Source organism: Oxyura jamaicensis, chromosome 2, assembly GCF_011077185.1.
Source record: "Oxyura jamaicensis isolate SHBP4307 breed ruddy duck chromosome 2, BPBGC_Ojam_1.0, whole genome shotgun sequence".
In the NCBI taxonomy this organism is placed as follows: Eukaryota; Metazoa; Chordata; class Aves; order Anseriformes; family Anatidae; genus Oxyura; species Oxyura jamaicensis.
In genome coordinates this window covers 66,661,328-66,682,034 of record NC_048894.1, presented here as the reverse complement: position 1 = coordinate 66,682,034, position 20,707 = coordinate 66,661,328, and the positions used below count along the sequence as shown (strand labels likewise).

General features: G+C 38.8%; 1 protein-coding gene across 25 annotated transcripts in view; it reads left to right on the top strand.

The window, feature by feature from the left end:
* Window positions 1-20,707, top strand: part of ARPP21 (cAMP regulated phosphoprotein 21) — a 213,014-nt gene that overhangs the window by 124,408 nt on the left and 67,899 nt on the right. For 15 of the 25 annotated variants that reach the window (XM_035319073.1, XM_035319075.1, XM_035319072.1 and 12 more), the window contains 5 exons: window positions 1,455-1,492; window positions 3,491-3,550; window positions 6,047-6,279; window positions 13,507-13,737; window positions 18,626-18,795. In XM_035319073.1, the coding sequence (XP_035174964.1) occupies window positions 1,455-1,492; window positions 3,491-3,550; window positions 6,047-6,279; window positions 13,507-13,737; window positions 18,626-18,795 (732 nt within the window). The remainder of the gene's footprint in view (window positions 1-1,454; window positions 1,493-3,490; window positions 3,551-6,046; window positions 6,280-13,506; window positions 13,738-18,625; window positions 18,796-20,707) is intronic. The other 10 variants (XM_035319081.1, XM_035319092.1, XM_035319089.1 and 7 more) reach the window with 6 other exon arrangements.

Below are 20,707 nucleotides of genomic sequence, written 5' to 3'. Positions count from 1 at the left end.
TGTCTCCTCTCAGCTTGGGGTGAAACCTTAGGTCTGCTGTAGGCCGTTGGAAATTGGTCCCTGGCAATGGAGACTTTGACCCTGATGTGCTGAAGCTTTGTACTAATGAGAGACGCATTTGCCACCAATGTAGTGTAGAGCCCTGTGTGTTGATGTTTCTTCTGGAATTCTCACCTTCAGCTGGAGCGAGTGGTAGGAGCTTCCCTGGGAAGCCTACACCACGGAGCTGTCTGCTGCAGACCCCCGCATGGGTGATGGGTGGACAAATTACAGAGCTAACAAGAAACTGTGCTGCTTTCTCAGGGCTGAATTATTTCCTTGGGTGTATTGATGCAATGGCACTGGCTGTGGTGCTGGTTTATAACAAGGAAAATCTTTGCTCAGGCCTTGAGAGCAAGTATGGTGTTGGTTCTGGCATTAGCCAGGGCTCTTTGAGTAGGTAATTAGCTGACCAGTCTCAAAACAGGAACATCCCAAATCCATGCATTTCCTATAGAATTAAAATTTGAGATGTCTAATGATGCCATTCCATGATTCTTTGAGCTGAGTCCCACTGTTGTGGAAGGGATGGGCGTAATCTCTGGTGCCCTCCACCCTTTGCTTTCCATTTGTTTAAATTCTGTGCAGGTACTGACTGTCCTTTCTTCTGTACCTCATGGAGATATAATCCATGTGACAGCTATGAGGCATTATGTGTAGAGAACATGAAATAGGGGGAAAACAAAAAATCAAAGAGGGAGAATTATTCATGGGAAATTGAGCACAGCTTCATTTCTCTGCAGAAAAATTTAAGTAACACCAAAAGAATTACACACTTGCCAATAGCATTTATTTCTTCTGATCCCTTCACCTTTCTTGGGGTCTAAGTCCTCCATCACAGAACCTTTTTACAATAGATTTTGTTACTGATGTTAATATTATTGTGAATATTATTATCATCATTTTATATCTCAATGTGGGTATGGCTGTTTCCTCTCCAAGTGAAATCACTTAGTATTTCTATGTACTACAGCATATTCTCTCTCTTTGAAGAACTTTGTCGACTTTGCATGCTCTCCTCCTGTTTGTCCTCCCTACCTGCAGCTCTGTGCTATTCTGTAGCCTTATGTCTAGGTGGTAGGGCAGACTAGTGGAACCTTATGTAGGAAAAATGTGTTTTCCCTTTGAATCACCAGTATTCTGCACATACTGCCTTCTTCTGATCCCAGGACTGAGAAGTTTCAGTTTGTTTTCAAACTGAGACCCCTTATTGGCAATGTGTTGTAATGCATGAAATTTATTTTACTGGCTTGACCTTATTCTTGACCTTTTTTCCCCTCTTGTCTTCTGCAAATGATGCATGAATTGAAATCCCCTTAAGCCTGAACAGGGGAGAAAATTCTAAAATCAAGGAAGGAATTGGAACAGCAGAGCATATCTAGAACGTCTGATACAATGCCTTTTTTATTTTTCAGTCAGTTTGCTCCCAGGAAAACCTTTTTGTGGAAAACAGGTAAAAAAAAATAGCTTGCTTTTTAAAAAACAAAATAATGCTTAGCTGTTGCTCTCTCTTATTTTGTGTATCCATAGCTGCTTATCTTAATGCAAAGAGCATTGAGCAGATTCATAATCCATATTACCTGAAGTGTTTTTTCTGCTTTAAGAGGGGTGTGGGGCATGGGGGTATGGGTAAGGAAGAGTTTGCCTTTCAAAACTGTATTTGAGCAGATAAGTAAGGTATTAGTTTAAAAAGTAGTTTAAAGCAGTTTAAAGAGTTATTGCGGTGGTGGTGTAGGAAAAAGCCCATCTAATGTTTTATTTCAGGTGACTAATCACTCTCTGGAGTGCCTTCAGAATTTAATTTATCTTTAAACACCATTCTAGCAGCAGCTGGATGACTGTATTTATGTACCACATTTCTGTTTCTGGTGTTTAACCTGCTTTCCTTTGGGACCGAGTGGCAGCATTGACTTCACTTGTTGCTTGTGGTGGCCGAGGAGTCCCCCAGATTCCACCTGCTTTACTCCTGCAGTGTAATAATGAAATGATAGTATCTGAGCCAAATGTTACTTTGCCATTAATGTGTGATGGTTCTTACGGATGTTCATTATAATAAATCCACTTAAAGCAAAGGGAAGAAACAATGTGTTAATTATGAAGATGTACAGAACACTAAGTGTTAGCTTTGTAGTAGCCATAAATAAGCATAACTGTGTTGAAGATTGTAGAAACTGTGTGCCTTTATGGCAAATAAGGCTTTCAGTCAAAATGCTGGGGATTTCACTGGCAAGTGCTGGAGCAGTGCTAGCCCAACTCTGTCCTGTGCAGGTGTTAAAACTGATCATCACTGGCTTGAGGAAGGGAAGATCATCTTTTCCACTATTTCTATCTTTGTCCATCCTTATTTTTGTCATTTGTGGGTAAGGCTGTTCCCATGGTAAATGACTCCACAGTAACAGTAGAAACCAGCCTTTCTGATGGAATAGTCCTTAAAGTGGAAGGAGGGATGTCCCTTAAAGAATGGCCACAGCCACCTAACCACTTCGTGTTCTGAGAGCCAAGTATATTACCTCAGCTGCTGCTACTTTGTCATGACTGTGGAGATAATGTTTTGTTAAAATAAATCAAAATTGTAACAAAGGAACCCTGAAAAGCCAAAAGAAGATGTTCCCAAGTCAGTAAGCTCAGCTTCTGTGCTGCTGAGTGTAAGATAGGAACCTCTGAGGAATAAATGATGAACTTCATAGCCAGGCCTCCATGTGGTTGTGCATCAAGTCACACACCTGTGTGCAGGTGAATGTGACCAGTTCTGATGTCTGCATGTGGTTCACTTTGAACCTGAGAGCTGGATTACCAGCTTTCCCTTTGTGAGGATACGCACTCGGGTGGAGATCAGTAAAAGGCCAGGGTGAAATTTGGACTTGTGTTACCATCAGCACTATTATCCGGAGAGAGACCTCTGCTGCATCCATCAGAACACTGCTTTTTCTTGCTGCATGCCTTACAGCCTTTGGCCAGGTGAAACACTTAAACTCATACTTAGCTCTCCACATACGAGCAATCTTGCTGATTTGCTGTGTTGAAAGTTATGTATAGGTTTAAGTGCTTTGCCTCTTTTCATCAGAGAACTTAAGCATTTATCTGAGCTGCAGAGACTTCCAATGGACTTAGCAAGTACATAAAATTATATGTGGTATTTTGCTGGCTTGCAGTTTTATCTTACTAGGTGATATTTTTATTAATTTTCTTTTGGAGGTAGAAATATAGTTCCTTGGCTTCTGAGAATTACCTTGCTTGGTAATGGGAAATAAATGGCCTTCAGCCTCCCTGGTTGACATTTCTTATGTTATGTTGACTGTGTGCAGGTCTGGGTGGGGGGCAATTTTAGCCTTGATTCTTTAACTGTTAATCTGACAAATGGGAAGATGCTTGAAACTAAATGTAATTTTACAGATAAGAGAAATTTGTATTACAGTATGTTCTACCATAATATTTCTTTTTCATTTTTCAGTAGGCTCTTGGAAGACAGTATTATATGCAATGATACCCATAAGAAAAGACAGCTGTTTAGGTTTGTATGGCTTACTATATTTAATATTTCCCACTAACTCTCACTTCTGATTCTACCTGTGTCCTCACCAAGGGGTACCTTGACGGGTCTGGGTATGTCATTTTTCTGTCTGGAAGGGAGCACAGAGATCAAAGTTGTTACTCTGCCAATCCTGTGCTCTCTGAGCGGGGAGGTCACAACAAAACTTACTTTGGCTTTACTCATCATCGGCTCAGTCAGCTGCTTGGACTGACACAATTCGGTGGTGACTATGACTGGTGAAAGTTCATTCTGCTTTGGTTCAGGCATGTTTCACAGACTAGTGCCCAGCCCGACCTTTTTTTCTTTTCATTGTTTTATTAAAAGCTCAAATAAAAATATACTGATGTAAAACTCGTTGAAGTTTTTAGTTTAGAGCAGAAGTGTTTTGAAAAGTTTTGTGTCCTTTCCCATCCAAACCATTGTTCCCTCTGCCTAGAGAACACTCAGATGTATCCCATATCCCAAACAACACCCCATGACCCAAGGAATAAGTCCAAATTTTCATGGAGAATGCTGGAGCAGTGGAAGACCCAACCTGAGTTCTTCTGAGGGGCTTAGGCAGACTCTCTTCCCACACCAGGAGCACCCACAGGTTTAAATCAACCACAGTCAACCAATAAACCATGACAAGTCTTAATCAGAGCAGGCAGAAGTAACAAATGCTTTCAGAAACATGTCCTTCACCAAGCATGGGGATAGCTAGGTAGAAGTTGAGTGATCACTGTGTTCATCTACACATTGTTGTTTGCATATGTAGCAGTGATAGTCTGCCACTTTAAGTCTGAATCATTTGTATCACATAATTTCTCACTATGAGGTGCAAGGATGCAGGATTATTTGATGTGTACTTGTGTTTGCCAACTGTGCATGTCTGCACAGCAGCTGCAGAGATTAGAAGACCACTGAAGGAGGAAAGAGCTGGAGCTGCATCCCATGGCCACAGGCAGAAAAACTTCTCCATGCTTTAGGCTAGCTTTGATGATCTGAGGGTCTTGGACTGGGCATACAGGAGTAAGGAGGCATCAAAAATATCTACACAGCGGCTTTTAATAACTAATACATATTCAGGTTTGGGGAGCAAATAGGAAATAGAGAACTGGGATATAGAAGCATTCATTTTCTCTCCTTGTTTTTTCACTAGAATATAAATATAAGATTTTTTTATACTAAGTTTTAAGCACAAGAATGCAAAATAATTTGTAAATAATATACCTCTTTTTATTTCCAACTAAATCTGCAGGATAGTTTCTTTTTAAAATCTTGTTCCTTTTTTTTTAATGTTGTTGCTTCTGTGCTGTTTCTCTTTGTGCTTTCCCATTGTCTGGGTATAGCAAAGGTCAACAGGTAAATACTGCCAATCACAGTGTGAGGCTCTAATCACAGGCAAGGAACGCATCAGCCTGATCTGGTCTTTGGCACTGTGCTCCTTCACATCCTCAAGGACACAGCTTGGCAGGTTCTCCAAGTAGAGAGGAAGAGCCACGTTTGCAAGTAGAAGGGGACTGGGGAGGTGGAGAATAGATGCAGTCTTATCCTTTTGATTTGTAGAAAGTGCCTTGAGCCTGCAAAGTATTAAAGTGTGAAATAAGACAGAAGGGTGGGAAATGTCTTCTAAAAGCCTTCCAAAGGTCAGTGTTATTAGCCTCACTTAGGATAATGGCTGTGGTGCCCTAAGCTTTAGTAGGCATGCTGGTTTTGTCATTTTAGCAGCACAATGTAAGCTATTCATCATAAATAAGTCAAATTCTCCTCTGGTTTCTACTCTCTGCTCCCTTTGTTGCATTCCTGTGCACAGTGCACTGGCTGCTTTACAGCTGTTCAAGGGCAGGTAGTACCTACCTAGAGCTTTTTGCAATTTAAAGCTGGGACACAGAGGAGGAATGTGGTGCCAAAACTGGTGAGATCTCTAAATGGAGCATTAGCATTGAAGAGTCTGGGTTCATTCTAGGAGCTAGAAGGACACATTTAGGGAAAGGGATTGAATCACTTTGCAGAGCAGGTGAAGAGGCAAATGAATAGCGACAAGCTGCAATAGAATTGAAGAGTGTGGATGTGAAGACAAGGCCAGAGGGCAGGTGAATTTATTGAGGAAAACTGTACAGGTGATGGACAGCAAAGAGAGAAGGAGTGAGGGATTTTCTGCAGGAGGAGATGATCAACAGGCAATAGAAGTGCTATGTCAGTCCTATGTAATATTGCTTCATCAGTCCTGTCTAGTGAAATGCTCTTGGGATATATGCAAAAGGGAAGCAGCAGTAAGTGCTGCTTATGCTACTACAACAAGAGCTACAACAGTGTTAATTTGCTGAAGGTGGATGAATATTGGGGTCAAATTCCCCCTTCTAGGCATGCTTCTGTAAATACAGAGTATTTCTTCAGTAGGCTTACTGCAGAGTACCCAGAGAGATAGACTCTGCCCTGCTGTCTTTTTTTTTTTTTTTTTTGTGCATAAATCTTTTTTTCTGATGTCTGCAGGGGTAACAGAGATAGCTCGGGGAAGGCATCTGGCAGTCGGCAGAGCAGTACGGAGAATGAATTGAAGTGGACAGACCACCAGAGGCCATGGAGCAGCACAGACTCAGACAGTTCAAATCGAAATTTGAAGCCAGCCATAACAAAGACAGCAAGTTTTGGTGGCATAACCGTCCTGACAAGAGGAGATAGTTCATCAAGTAACAAAAGTACCGGCAAACTGTTTAAAACAGGTAGCTAGTACTGTACTGGGTTCACAATACACTTTGTCATGGGTGATAAGTGCCTGTACTGAGCATACCAGATATTTGTGTCTATCTATATATGTTTTAGTAGCAATAGGAGGTCTACAAATCCTAGGTGAAGTAGGTTTTTCCTGTATTAGAGCATTTGCACAACCTATTCAAACACTATCTGCAATTGTTGTAGCCTCAAAAGGTAATTTTGAACAAATTAACAGCACAGATTTTACTTTTTTATTAATCTTACTCTTTGTGAATAGGGAAGAATGTTGTATATCTGATGAGAAATCCAAGAAAATTTTGTTGTCAGTGCTAAAATGCAGACCATCTGTACCCTGGAGTACAGCCGCTCCCAATCTGTTGGCCGATGAGCCAATGTGCTGTGGTGGGAGCTCTTGATTCATAGAGGTCCGGCAGCCTCTCCATTTTCTCGTTTGTTTCCAATTAAATGAAAGCCCTATTTAAGGGGACTATGAAGCTGGTGGGAATTGTGCATTTATTTGCATTAACTTCATGGGTGCATTAACATATGAGTGAGTCACAGGGTCTGGATCTAAGTAATTTTAAGCCATGCCATTAAGCCACTTTATTATGTTTTTTGTGTAAAAGTGCATAATAATGAGTCCATCAGATAATTCCATCAGTTTGGTTCACTTGATAAATATTGTACGGGGAAAGTGGTAATCAATACTTAGCACTTAGTGCTTTTTCAGCTTGAGAGTGTTTTATGGATGGTACTTAATTTAAACCCAGTTTATCAAACCTAAATTAGTCAGATTTCACTCCTGTTCTCCAAATGGCGTGATACCGTTTCTCTGCTTCAGGATGCCCTGAAACGGTCTTTTCAGAATAAATCGAGCAAACCTGTGATTTGGTAACTACATTCTGGACCTTAAGATCTCAAACGTAGTCATGGATTTTGGTGCATTTCACAGATGGAAAGTTACCAACTAGTCAGGAACCTTCTCTTTCAACCTGCTGCTGATAAAGATGCTGTGAGCTTTCAGAATAGCCTGCTTGTTTCTTAATGCTTTTATTTTACCTTTCTTTTTGAAACCTTAGACATTTTTTTAAAATCTTAAGATTCTCCTTCAGTTTGACTCCACTTCTCTGTATATGTGTAATTCTGTGGAATTAAGACATGAATTTGTCTTTGAATATGGTACAGTATAGGTTTTTTGTTTGTTTTGTTTTTTTACACCTCCAGATTGTTTCTGTGCGTAAGCATATGTAACATAGCAAAACCGGTGTGTATGTAGCTTTGAAAATGTGCTCCTGTATTTTTGTTTTTAGTCATATAAAGGATGAATAGGCTACACAGTGCAGTCCGAAGTATGCAGTAGACCATGTTTGTACTTGCAGGTTTCTTTGCCTCCCATGAAACTTTCATTGCATCAGAATTCAATTTGTTATGCATGATTAGGGAGGAGGCAGAGGTTGCTAGTATGCTTTTTCACGTAGCTCACCTTCAGCAGAGAGCAGTTAAAAGTACTTCTCTGCAGCATTGCATTGCAGAAGTGCAGAGCATTTACCACAGTGTCAGGGAAATCCAGGTTGAATTGTTGAGACATCTAGTTGCAAAAGACTAATACTTTTTAAATAACCATTTTAGTGTTAAAAATTAACATATTAAAGGGTGCACTTAGGAAGATATACTAAAGGAGACATCTCTGAAGGATTCCAATAATTGTAAATGCATCTGCACTCTATAGTCACCAAACCCAAAATTGCTTTCAAATGAAAGCTCTTACAATAAATTTTAGAACATAAGTGATATTAAAATTCCACATTCTTTGCAGAGCAATTACATATTGTAAGTGGTTTGGCTTTTTTTAAGCAAAGATCAGTGTGAAAGCTAGATGAGGCATAGAAAGAGTAAAAAAGAAATTAAACAAAAGGGCCTGGGGGGAAAGCAAGGCTGGATGTCAAAACAAAGACACATCTTTGAAGCCAGGACACAAAGTGAAACTGTCAGTCAGCCTGTGGAAAGTCAGAGGAAATAATATCTGAACTGCCATTTCTATCCTTCTCTCTGAAATGTTTTTAAATGACATGAAAACAGAAGCAAATGACTTTTCAAAAAATAATGGAAATACGTCTTGTTAGTGTTCTCTCTTCACTTAAAAATAAAAAAAAAAAAAAAGATGCTGAGTGCATTCATACAGCTGTCAGAGTCTCCATGTGCTATTCGCATATGTTTTCCAAGAGGTACTTGAGGTACTAAGCAACATTTCATTTTGCATGTTTCTGTATTAGATCTTCATTACTCGGTAATCCAGTCATAGGCAACAGTGGACATTCTGTAGTCAACAATTACACAGTTAAAGCTTTATCATGGTTTGGAGGTTTTGTTTTTTTACAATAGTGATTGAAGTGGAATTTCCCAGGTATCATTACAAACACAAGGCATACTGCTGTGGTAAGGCAGAGCCAAATAGACGCTAATTCTGTCCTAGTTTTCATCTACAGAAAGTACTGGTATATTCTTTAAAGTGCTTTATGATTCATAGTAATGAATTTAAAGCTTTTCTGTCTTAAGCATAGTAAATATGAAATCTGTCTGAAGTCTGCAGTGGCTCAGAATGGTCTTCATTGGCCAAATAATGGAAAATGTTTGATAATTTTGAATGTGAAAGTTATTCTACATCAATAACAATCATCCAGAAACGTTGTCAGTTATGTTTCTTGAGCATGGACTTTAAGGATTTTCACTGATGGCTAACAGCAGCCTTTGAGAATATACATTGCAATGCAATACTAGCAGTGTAGTCTTTCCAGATCATTTCTAATATTTTCACCAGAATTAAATTTTCTGCCCTTAACCTTAACTTTGATAAATCAGTAATTGATTTTACATAGCAGAAATAGAGAAACTAAGCACAGAAGGATGTTTGCCTCCTCCTAGGCAAAGACAGATCAGAAAACATGCTGTTCTCCACATTACCTTGTAGCAGTTTCTATTAGTCTTATATTTTAATTGCATTCAGCTGTTTGGTAGTAAAAGCGTTTAACAAAGGAATTATGCTACTTCATTCTTGCAAACTACACAAAAGGGTCTGTCTGAAATCCATTATGTGGCTATTATACTGTTTCTGAGTACAATTTTCATGCACCTGATGATTGTTTAGAAGGCACTGTTCCACTTAAAAGCACAGTTATTATATTTGAAATAGTTTTCTACTTCACTATTTTGCAGCTTAGTAGATACATTTAAGTCATATATTAAGTAGATACATTTAAGTAGATACATTTAAGTATTATTTAAGTCACAATTCAGTGCTGAAATGGGGACTTAATAACAAATCACTACTGGATCATGTTCCTACGGTGTACGGACAGGACATCCTACAAAACCTTGGTTAGTTTAGATTTCCCGTAGAAATAGTGGACTTCCCAGGGTTGACTAAATGTGTGTAGGTGCAAGTGAAACAGATGTCCCTATGTCTAACAAAGATCTCTGCAGTATTTCTGCAATCTCTAACCACGCCCATGAAGGGAAAATCTAGCTCATAAACCACCATGCTATTTTCTGGCACATTACAATAGCTTTTAATACACATTATTAGGAGGGAAGACAAAAGGTGTTCAAAAGAAACAGGTGCATCTTTATATCTACTTAATTATTGGAAGACATACTGCAATCTTTACTTTCAATACTGCATTATTTAGCTTCTGTTAATGAATTAAGTGGAATGCACATCTGTTGGAGTATATTTCTTTACCCCCTTCTATGAAAAACGGGCTGTGTTGTGATATCAGTTGTGTTGATAGATATCTGTAGGAATCATTAACTTCCTTGGAGAGGCTCCAAGTAATTGGAGCCCCAGTCTAATCTCTCCTGTTAGGTGTTCGTTGGTACTCCTGTCAGGCGAAGGCGATTATACTGCAGGCGGTTCATTACATTAGCTTTTTTTTTTTAATGAGATATCCCGTAAATTATAACTTTGTATATGGGTTTTGGGGAACTATATTTTTCCTTCTTTATGATTTCCTTTAATCAGGTATTAGCCTGATAGATCTCGTAACTCCAAGAGAAGTTGTAGGAGTGCTGATGTGTGGGCGATAAATCTTGAACCAACTGTTTCCAGTCATCCACTTCCCACCGACTGTGCTAAAACATCAATCTTAATTTTAGAAGCACAGCTTGCAGAAAACTGTGTTCATGTGAGCGCATACGGTTATCATTTTAAAAAAAGAAAAAAGAAAAAAAAATGAAAACCCCCTAAATATATTGTAATATACAGAAATGCAAGCGACTTATGAAAGTAGCAAACAAATATTTCTAAACAGCGCTGTACTGCTCCTGAAAAATTGACCAACAGCAAATATTGGGTAGAACTTGTGTCCAGTTGATAAGAAAGGAAAAACTTATGGACTCACAAGATGGGCTGAACAAAGAAGCTGAAATTCATCAGATACTGAATACTAACCAAAAGAAAATAGAGCAAGCCATGTCACATTGCTCACTAGAGCTCGAAACTGGAAAATGAATAGAACCTTCCTTATTTCCCCCTAAAATTAAGCTGTTAAGACTTTGTGGTGACTTTTCTGTCTCATTCTCTTTCACTGCTCTTTGAACTGCTGTATCTGTCAGAACACTTAAATATATTTATATTAATTGAAAATGATGAGAATATTAAGGTGATTATGTCAGCTATGAAGCACTAAGAAAATTATAGGAGAATTTAGAAGTAGCCATCATTGCATACTGGAAAAAGAGGTTGGGTTGTGTAATGGGGGCAAAAATCTCACTTACTCGAAACTTCTTTCAGAAGTATTTAGTAAGACCTTTCGTAATGTGAATCTGAATAAAGTCAGATAGTTCACTTTTTCATTTGCTACAGTACTGAATGCATTATGTGGTGATTTCTTATTCCAGATTTAGAAACTGTGAAAACAGCTAATCAGAGCTACAAAGACAAGATTAATTGGTGGTAATTTCCAAACATTAATGTTGGAATTTATTTGGCTTAATATGTCTAGACTTAAAATAAGAAGTTGTAGTGATGGGAAAATTTAACATATATTGTAATAATACTGGATAAATGGTGGTAAGAGTGGTGAACTAATAATATCTGGGATTTTTTTTTTTTTAATATTCAGTTAATTGCTGAAATAGTTTTGTGCTTTGTTTTTATTCTTTCAAAATTGCCAAATTGATCTTCTGCTGCAGGATAGAGCAGATTTCCGATCTTTTAAGGCAGACATTTCAAAGCTATCATCTTAGGCAACATGTGGTGATAGCTCCAGAGATTGTTCTGCTGTTCCTGGATGCCATTTGATGAGTACATCTGAATTCATTACAGTCCTTTGGCTATTAACATTCAGAAGTTGGTAAAGATCAATCTGTGATTCTGTCATAAAACCAGCTGAAAGGAAGGGAAAAAATTGAATGTCAGAGCTTTGTTTTTGTTTGTTTGTTTGATCGTTTTTGTTTTTTAACCTAACAGCATTTCTTCAAATAGCACAAAGTGGGGAGAGAAGAGTCTGAATTTAGGTTCGATGCTACTTATAAATGTAGAAATAATAAGAGGGATGTGGTAGTGATGGGGGATATGGAATCACATCCTGAATATCCAGATGGCTTTGTAGCCCATAGAATTCAATAGATGACAGAGAAAAGGAGAAAGTAAAGCAAAAACTCAAGCAACATGAAGTGCATGTAGAATTGCCAGAGGGGTCCAGGAAAGGACCTGGTAACTGCCATAGAAGGAAAATAAAATTCCAGCAACTGCATTTACATCTGGGAGAAAGATGCCAAATATCACTTATAGCTTGCTGAGGGCATGACCTCCAAGAGTATCTCTGCAATTAGTACAAATGCTGAAATCATTAATCATCCAATAAATAGGACTGTCCCTGGAGGAATAATCTCTCCATTTCCAGCCTCAGTCTACACAGAGAGCAAAAATTAACTAAAACATTAAACCAACTTCTTTTGTAAAGACTTTTTTTGAAAAAAAAAAAAAAAAAAGTATTTGTATTATATCTGAAATCACTATGTATTATATCTGAAATCACTGTGACTTTCTTGATTAGATATTGGAGAAACAGATTTAGTGTCCTACCAATGACAAGTAGTGCACAGCTCATAAAGAGGATTATCTCTGTCATAGCTGCAATACAGAGGTGAAGTTTGAAATGTACATTAGCTTTTAAACAACAATCAATAATGATCTGTGGAAAGACACTGCATGTTTTAGATAACGGGATGCTGGTGTGATTTCTTCAGAGGAAATCTGTTTTGCTTTAATTATGAGGAAATAAATGAGTTCCAATATGGATTTGATTGAGAATTGAATCCACGTAGTTGACTGCGGTGTCCTTCTGTAGCATCCCCATTATGAATGCTGTATTTTGGCCTCTAAGTAAGAAGTTTGATAAAACTGAAGTCTGAATTCTGCCTTTCCTTTTAGTTTATACCTGCAAGAAGACCTTAAGAAGTTTATAAAAAATTTTAGTTGCACGGAAGTAAAATACAAAAAAGTTGCATTTTTTTTTTCATCTTGAAAGAACCATCTGTATAAGATATATACTTTCACACCTCCTATGTATTTGCCTTAACATCCTGCTATTGAGGAGCCATTCATCTGAGCCTTACATTCTCAGAGATTCTTATCATTTTTACAGGACAGAAATTGCAATCTGATCAAGTAAAATCTCTGAAATTTGGAAATTACATTAAGTTTTAAATGAATGCAGCTCCCTATCCTCCCAGGCACTATTATATTTTAGCACATTTGATTTAGCTTCATTGATCAGCTTAAATAATCCAGGTGCTGAAAAATCCAAGTAGCAGAAATGTTATGTAGCTGTGAGTTAATGCCACATGTAGCACAGCTACCGTGTTATCTGACTGAGAAAGCAGTTGCTGTTTTTTCCTTGCAGAAAACATTTTTAGTTTCTAACCCTGTGTTTATCTTTTATACTTTATGAACCAGTACCTTTGCATTCTAAATACATACTGAGCGGTCTGTGTTCTGCTTGATAAAACTGTTTATTAGATGCAGAGGAACAGGCTTTGCTGGAGGAAAAGGGGATCTTTTGAATTGTTTAAGTTCATCTGAATACTGAGCTCACTGGGGAGGGAAAACTCCACTTCTGCCAGCTGGGCATAGACTAGTGCTTGCCTTTGCAATATGTGAAGCCTTACCCCTGTGTATGCAACGTGCCTGATGGAGACTTGGGTACCTCATAACTGTGGTTGTGTGTCTCTATTAGGCTCAGAGTCTTCCAGCAGTGCTGGCTCCTCAGGATCCCTGTCACGAATACATCAGCCTCTCCAAAGTGCACCTCTTGTCTCCGGGGTGACGGCCAGCTCTTCAGGCACGATGTCCTACCCTGAGAATGGGATGAGTGGCCAGATGGCACCCAACAATACCAGCTATATCATTCTTCCACTTGAAGCTGCAGGGATACCGCCTGGCAGTATCCTGCTCAACCCACACACAGGTCAGTCCGATGCTCTCCTGCCTTGAACTGCCCTTCAGTGTTTCTGATGGCATCTGGGAACTCAGCAAATTCCATGTTTCTAGAGAGATTTTCTGGTGGGAAGTGATAGAAACATAATACTCATGCAGACCTAGGCAGGATTTTCATCTTGAAAGTCCTGGCACTCCTTGGCTATGAATTCTCTGAGATCCCATTAACTTCAGTTAAGGATGATGCTCTTCCATATCGAGTATGCTGAGATAGGGTGCAACTGAATGAAGTCTGATGCTCAAAGTTTTAGAAAATGTGCTTAGCAGTAGAAGAATTTCAAAAGGATTAGATGCTGCTTTTGAATTAGCACTTTGGAGCTGATTTTCTTATGTAAGCTATGTGATTAGCAATTGTATTTAAACTGAAAGTTTTGTGATAAGAGAAAGTTGTAATCTCCTTAGTTCTGCATAATTCTGGTAGTTAGCAGAACTGCAGTGCGTAAGCAAGACACTCACTGTCATCTAAGTCCTTTAGAAACCATTCAGCCTGAACCTGAGTGCTTATTGAAAGTTTAAGGCAATTTGTTACCTCCTTGGTCCAGATGAACCTTAAAAAGATTCACAGAGGTTGAGACTGTGATGCTTCTTCAGTGTTTTTGCACTATTTCAGTGACCATGACTAGCTGTGCTATCATCTTTAGTTGAGTTATGCTGGGTTTAAAATAACAAAGCATACAGTGCACGGAATTTTCCACTGTTCTGGGAATTGAGAGTTCAACTCCAAAATATTTTTTTCAAAGTATTTAATAGAGCATTCAAGAGCTTTTTATTTGAGGATTGTTACTTAAAACCAGTATCTTATATATATTACACCTCTCTGTTATGAGATCTTAATGCAAATGTGTAAAGCTGATCTGTGAGTCCACTATTAAAATATTATTTTAGTTAGAGTGGAGTCAAGAAAAACTGGAAGTTCCAGTATTTAAGAAAAACACGCTCTCAAAAAACTGTTAAACCAAGGTTTCCTTAGGCATAGACAGATAGAAGCATCTAGTGTTGATCAATTTGTATCAGCATATGTAAAATCAGGGAGGTGTTCTTTTTTAAGTTCAAGTGTACTAAGTTCTTATAGACAACTTAGTAACCTATGCATATGTTAACTTTTCTAAATCTTTTAATTGTGTGAATTTTTTTTCATGCTGTTACATCCTTGATATGCGTTCCTAATTATGACAGCAAAAATGAGGCTTTTAGACTTTTCTTAAAAAGTCAAGCTATGGGAGAAGACTGAATGGGAGGTGTGCATAAGACAAAAAATATGGTTATGAATTTACTGATTTCAGTTGTGCTGGTAGCTGACAGCACTGTCTGCAACATCAGACTTTTGTTGGTCAGTGCAGCAGAAGGTATTTTATGTGCTAGGTGGCCTACTTCCATACAGGTCAGCAAGACTAGGCAGGAGTCCATCTGTAAGTCAAATGATAGGGCTGAGACAAATGAGAGAAGGGAATTACACTATGCTTCCAGCCAAACTGACAGCTCAGAGGTTGTGAACATTCCTGGCCATAGCAACTATGGAGGCAGCAGCTCACCATGCTTGAAAACCATCAGAGCTGCTTAAGAGAAACATATCCGACACCTGTTTTGGCAGTTCAGCAATTTGCATCAGCTAGCTCATATTTTCCCTGGTACCTAAGGAGTCTTTGTCTGCCATAGGCATAATACCCATCAGTACTGTCACTAGACCAGAGTACCCGGTCTTTCCTCTTAGTTTGCCTCATTGTCTGCAGAGGCATGACCAAGAGCTCCATGTGTTGTACGTTTAATATTCAGAGAGTAAGTGGGTTGTATGCATACATAATAGTGTTTTTTTGTTTGTTTGTTTGTTTGTTTGTTTCAAACCATACGTTTAGTTTCTGTAGTTCATTTGTAAATACTGAAGAAAATGGAGGAAACAAATCCATCTATGGACTGAAATTTTCAACTTCAATGTATAGCTTTCATGCTGTTACATGTGCTGGAAGTCAGTTTATAATGTAGTGTCCACTGTGTTTTTAAAATGCAGCAAAATACATGCTGCAAATTTGCCACTCCTTGGGCTCAAAGTCTTCGCATCTTATTACAGTAACATTACAAAAGAAGCTCTGTAGGGAGGAGACATAGAGATTGCTGGATGCTGTGCTCAACTATCAAAGTGATGGATGCTGTCAGAAACATAGATGAAGAGAAGACAGTTTAAAGAAAATAAAAAAAAAGAGCTTTGTTTCTTGTAATGAATAGATTTTCTTTCTTTATGTAACATTATTCTTTAGTTCTTTATTCTCCTCTTGGAGAGTGGTTACTTCCTATCTTCTCTTCTGATCCTAACGCTGTGTCCTTTAAAGATCTTTGCTTCCTTTCACACTACATAGACACTGGCTGTACAAGCCCCTAATGGCACCCAGAAATGCTGTCAGACTCCCTTTTCTCATTATACTGCTCAGCTCCTTTTCAGGTATTAGCAACCCATGCTTTCTTTTCCATATCCAGTTTCCTTCGACTCCTCTCCTTGAGTTTAGCCCTCTTCTTCCCAAGATAGAGAAGGTTCTGGCTTGCTTTGGAAAGAGACCATTAATGCAGCTATGTTCTTTTACTTTGCATTTCACTTGCCTCACCAGTCTGTTTTACTCTTTAAAGGATTCCCCTTGACATGTTCTCTGACTTGACTCCTTTGACAGTCTAAGAGCATTTATGTTTCATTCTTACCCCTTCAGATTGACATCACAATCTTTGTCCTATCAGAGCCACAGTTCATAACTTGAATATGTCTTCCCTGTCACCATCTGATCTCTCATTTTCATTTCCTATTACAAAATTTCTTTTTAAAAGGTATTTTTTTCATCTGTAAAAATATTGATGGACTTTTTCTCTCTCAGTCCTGTCATCATTTGCTGATCCATGTGAAACGTTCTTTATGGTTTCCCTTCACCATCTGGCACAGGCTTCAGGAGCCTGTTACCCTGCTCACCCAGTCTGGCTTCCAGCAGGCCACTTAGTTCTTTTTGGACTCATTTTCTCCATGAGCCTCTGCCACGTTGTTTTTCCCTTTAGACAGCAGTCTGTGGCATTTTGGTTACAGGGTTACAGGTATTTATTCTTTGCAGCTTTGCACCATGTTATTTGCCAGCAGGGTCACAGGTGATTCTTAAGAAGATAACCTTTAACTAAACTTCCACTGTCTCATTTTGTGGAACTTGAATATCCCAAACCCATGAGGAGACACCAATTGGAAGTAAATACGTGCTGGTACAGAATCACAAAATCATATAGGTTGGAAGAGACCTCCAAGATCATCTAGTCCAACCTCTAACACTAACAAGTCCCCCACTAAACCATATCGCTAAGCTCTACATCTAAACGTCTTCTAAGACCTCCAGGGATGGTGACTCAATCACTTCCCTGGGCAGCCTATTCCAATGCCTAACAACCCTTTCAGTTAAGTTCTTCCTGATATCCAGCCTAAACCTCCCCTGGTGCAACTTTAGCCCATTCCCCCTCATCCTGTCACCAGGCACATGGGAGAATAGACCAACCCCCACCTTGCTACATCCTCCTTTATGGTATCTATGCTCTTTGTAAGTATCACTGCGGTCTTCCCCAGTCTCCTGAAGTACTTCTGCCACCTGAGACTTCCAAGCTGAGAGGGAGGAAAACAGGACAGGACATTTCTCTCCATCCTATTTTCACCCAGGGTCTTCATAGCAACGAGCAAGAAACCATCTAATGCACAAAACTGACCTCTGCTTACCTTCTACTTGATTTGATCGTTACCTTTCTTACAGTGAGTGTGACTTAATCCAGCAAATGTGGAGAGAGAAGGCAAGGTTTCTTTAGCTGGTACTTCTCATATGGTTCTGACCATAATAAGAAGAAAGAACCAAAAGAAGGGCTGATGAATAGACTGAATAGGCAGAGGCACTACTTCTACCAGAGGTGGTATAAAATTAGAAGTTTGTCATTTCACTGTTACTGAGTCACCAGATTCCTCTAGACCTCCCATTTTATCTCAAATATTCCTACTTCAGGTATCTACATTGTTATCGCTTTGTGGTTTAAATTTATAATTTCTCATGTAAACATATAGTTCCTTTGATTTATGAATTTATAATTTATATATTTGTCTTCACTTCTATCAAGTGAAGATGAGCTAAGGTCACAAATACATGTTGCCTACAGAGGAAAACCAAAAAGAAATGTTTTTCCTCTGTAAGGCAATGACAGTGGTAAAAGTATTTTTTTATAGATGTTAATTTTTCAGGACTGCTTTCCCTCGCTAAAATATCTGAAGCAGAGTTCAGCAACTTATATGTTATGTATGTACAAGCTTCTGCCCTTACTGGAAATGTATGTGAAAAGATTTTCACAGATATCTTAAGTATTTCTTCCCTGATAACTTCCAGGGCTGCCTCCTATAATTAGGATACCAGTCTCAAGAGAATAGCACTGTTATTACAGTGTGTAAATAAATTAGTAACAAGGTCTTTTTTTATTTCTACATGTATGAAGTACAGTGTGTCAAGAGTAGCTGTATACGTTTAGCTACTGTTGTGCAGCAATAAAATGTACATGAATATCCTCTAGCTCCAGTGTTTGTTCCCGAGTTCAGTTTTAATATTAACTGATTCATCATTGAATGACTTCAAGTAATCATAGCACCTGAATCATCTTATAGTCATGGCAACCTTTTACTCACTCTTTGGAAATCAGTACTGCCAAAACAAAAATCTGTTACCTGTTATCTTTGCCTGAAAAAAAAAAAAAAAAAGATAAAAAATATAGTAGGTCAGTTAGTAATCACTTAGACAAACTTCTGGGATTTCACACAGAAAACAGAACATTTTAAAAAGTGATCAGCACTTTTTGGTGTTGTTTTGTTTCAGGTCAACCATTTGTAAATCCTGATGGGACCCCTGCAATATACAATCCTCCCAGTGGCCAGCAGACAATGAGGAGCCAGATGGTGGGACAGTCTCAGCAGCAGCCTTCATCCCAGCAGCCTCAGCAGGTTCAACAGCCACAGCAGCAAATGGCAAGTCCCCTTGTCACACAGGTAGGTGTGGAGGCCATTGGAAAAAGAAGTGAAGCTCTCAAGAACATGAAGAATGACAGAAGGATTAGGGTAGGGAAGGATGCAGCTAGACAAAATATCTTTACTTTTGAGACAAATGGGGCCCATGATATATGTATATGTGACATGGATGAAACAGCTGGAGTAGGAGAATTCCTCTTAAAATACCATCTAAAGGATGGTTTCATTTTGAAAAGGACCATTAAGCTAGTTGGAATATGTCTACATAGTCTTTAAATTTATTTTGGAAAAAATGCCATGTATGTGAAAGTTGAAGCATTCAGTTTCAGACTAGTTCAATCTGTAGTTCTGTACAAAATGCTGAAGTTGAGTGAAGTTATGGGAGCTCAGATCTATATTGACACTTTGCCAGACTTTGCTTGGAAAATAAAAGTGTGTATAAATGGTTTCTCCTTTGTAATGTTTAATTACTCTCCCCATTTTCTATATTTTTATTGGTGTGTAGATTTATACTATATTAATAGTAACACTCTTGGTAAATTTGCTCCCTAATGCTAGTAAACCACTAGCAGTACTGCGTAAAATTTTACAGTACTATTTTCATTATGCATTTCTCCTCTCTCGATAAGAGAGTTGTGGCATGCAACATAGGTAGAGGTTACAAGGATATTTACACAGACCAAACAGGCATGGAGATTTTCATCACCACCATGCCTGAGGTAGGGTATTGACTGCTGTTTCTTAGCTGCAATGTCTGTCAAGCTGAGGGCAGAACTAGAATCCATTAGTGATAGTGTAAGAGGGAAAGGAGGAGAATTTGAACAGCAACTTTTCAAAGTTTACCATTTTGTGGATCTTTAAGGATCCTTGAGAGCTCTGTCTGTGCTTGGTGGCTCTAGCTATTCACACTTCTACACATTTCTCCTGATGTGATGTGAACTGCCATAAACTTTTCCCTGTCCCTTTCAACAGCTGTGGGGTTGAGTTCAAAAAATCAGGTACAAATTGGGGCCCTGCAAGCTCTTCCTTTTCAAGTTATATCAGGGCTGGGCTGTAGGTAGCCCAAGCACCCCTGCCCCAACATAAAGACCCATGGTCTCCTGTCTGTGCACCGTGCTCTGGCTACAACCCCACTCCTAGCTGGAACTCTGGAGTTACAGCAGTAGTGGGGAGCAGCAGCATTGTTTAGGCACAGTGCCATGGTGCTTCAACTCCTTGGCCCCTGGATGGCTGTGACACATGGCCAGCCATAGCCAAGCATGGGCAGCAGCCTTTCAGTCTGATTCAAACTTAATTTTATGGATTGCATGCCTATTCCCTCAGCATGAACTAAGAAGCAAGCAGAGGGAACTACTCCAGCAAGAATCCTATATTCTACTTGCTCCTAGAGCAACCAAAATCTACAGGGCTTTTTGTGTTATAATTTGGCACAGTTTCATCCCAGCTTATCCTGTGAGACAACGTTTAAATTCAGTGAAGTGTTCCAATTTTACTGGGTTTGGACTAATGCTTGTGGTTTTTGTCTTGATTTGGTCTCAGCAGTTTTAGAAGAAGGAGGTGGTAGCAAACGTGTGTAAGATTCAAGTTAAACGATAGATTAAAATAAAAGGAATAGTAAAGCTATTCCAAGGCAATAATGCTGTAGAAATTTGTTCGTTTGCTTAGGTAAAATGTGATTTGATCTGACAGACCTCTCTCTTGTTAATTCACAACCTGTTTTTCTCTTTCTAGCTACTGTGTTCTGCCAAAGCAGCTTTCCAATCAGTATTCCTTTGCCTATAGCACACTCAGAGTTAAATTAGTCATTTTCAGCAAAATCCGCATGTATACTTACACTGTGTTGCTCTTCTATTTTATCTCAGTAAATTAAATGTAGAATTGTAATTTTGGCTTTGCTTCACATCAGTAATAAGAGAGTGTAGCTGTGGCTTTA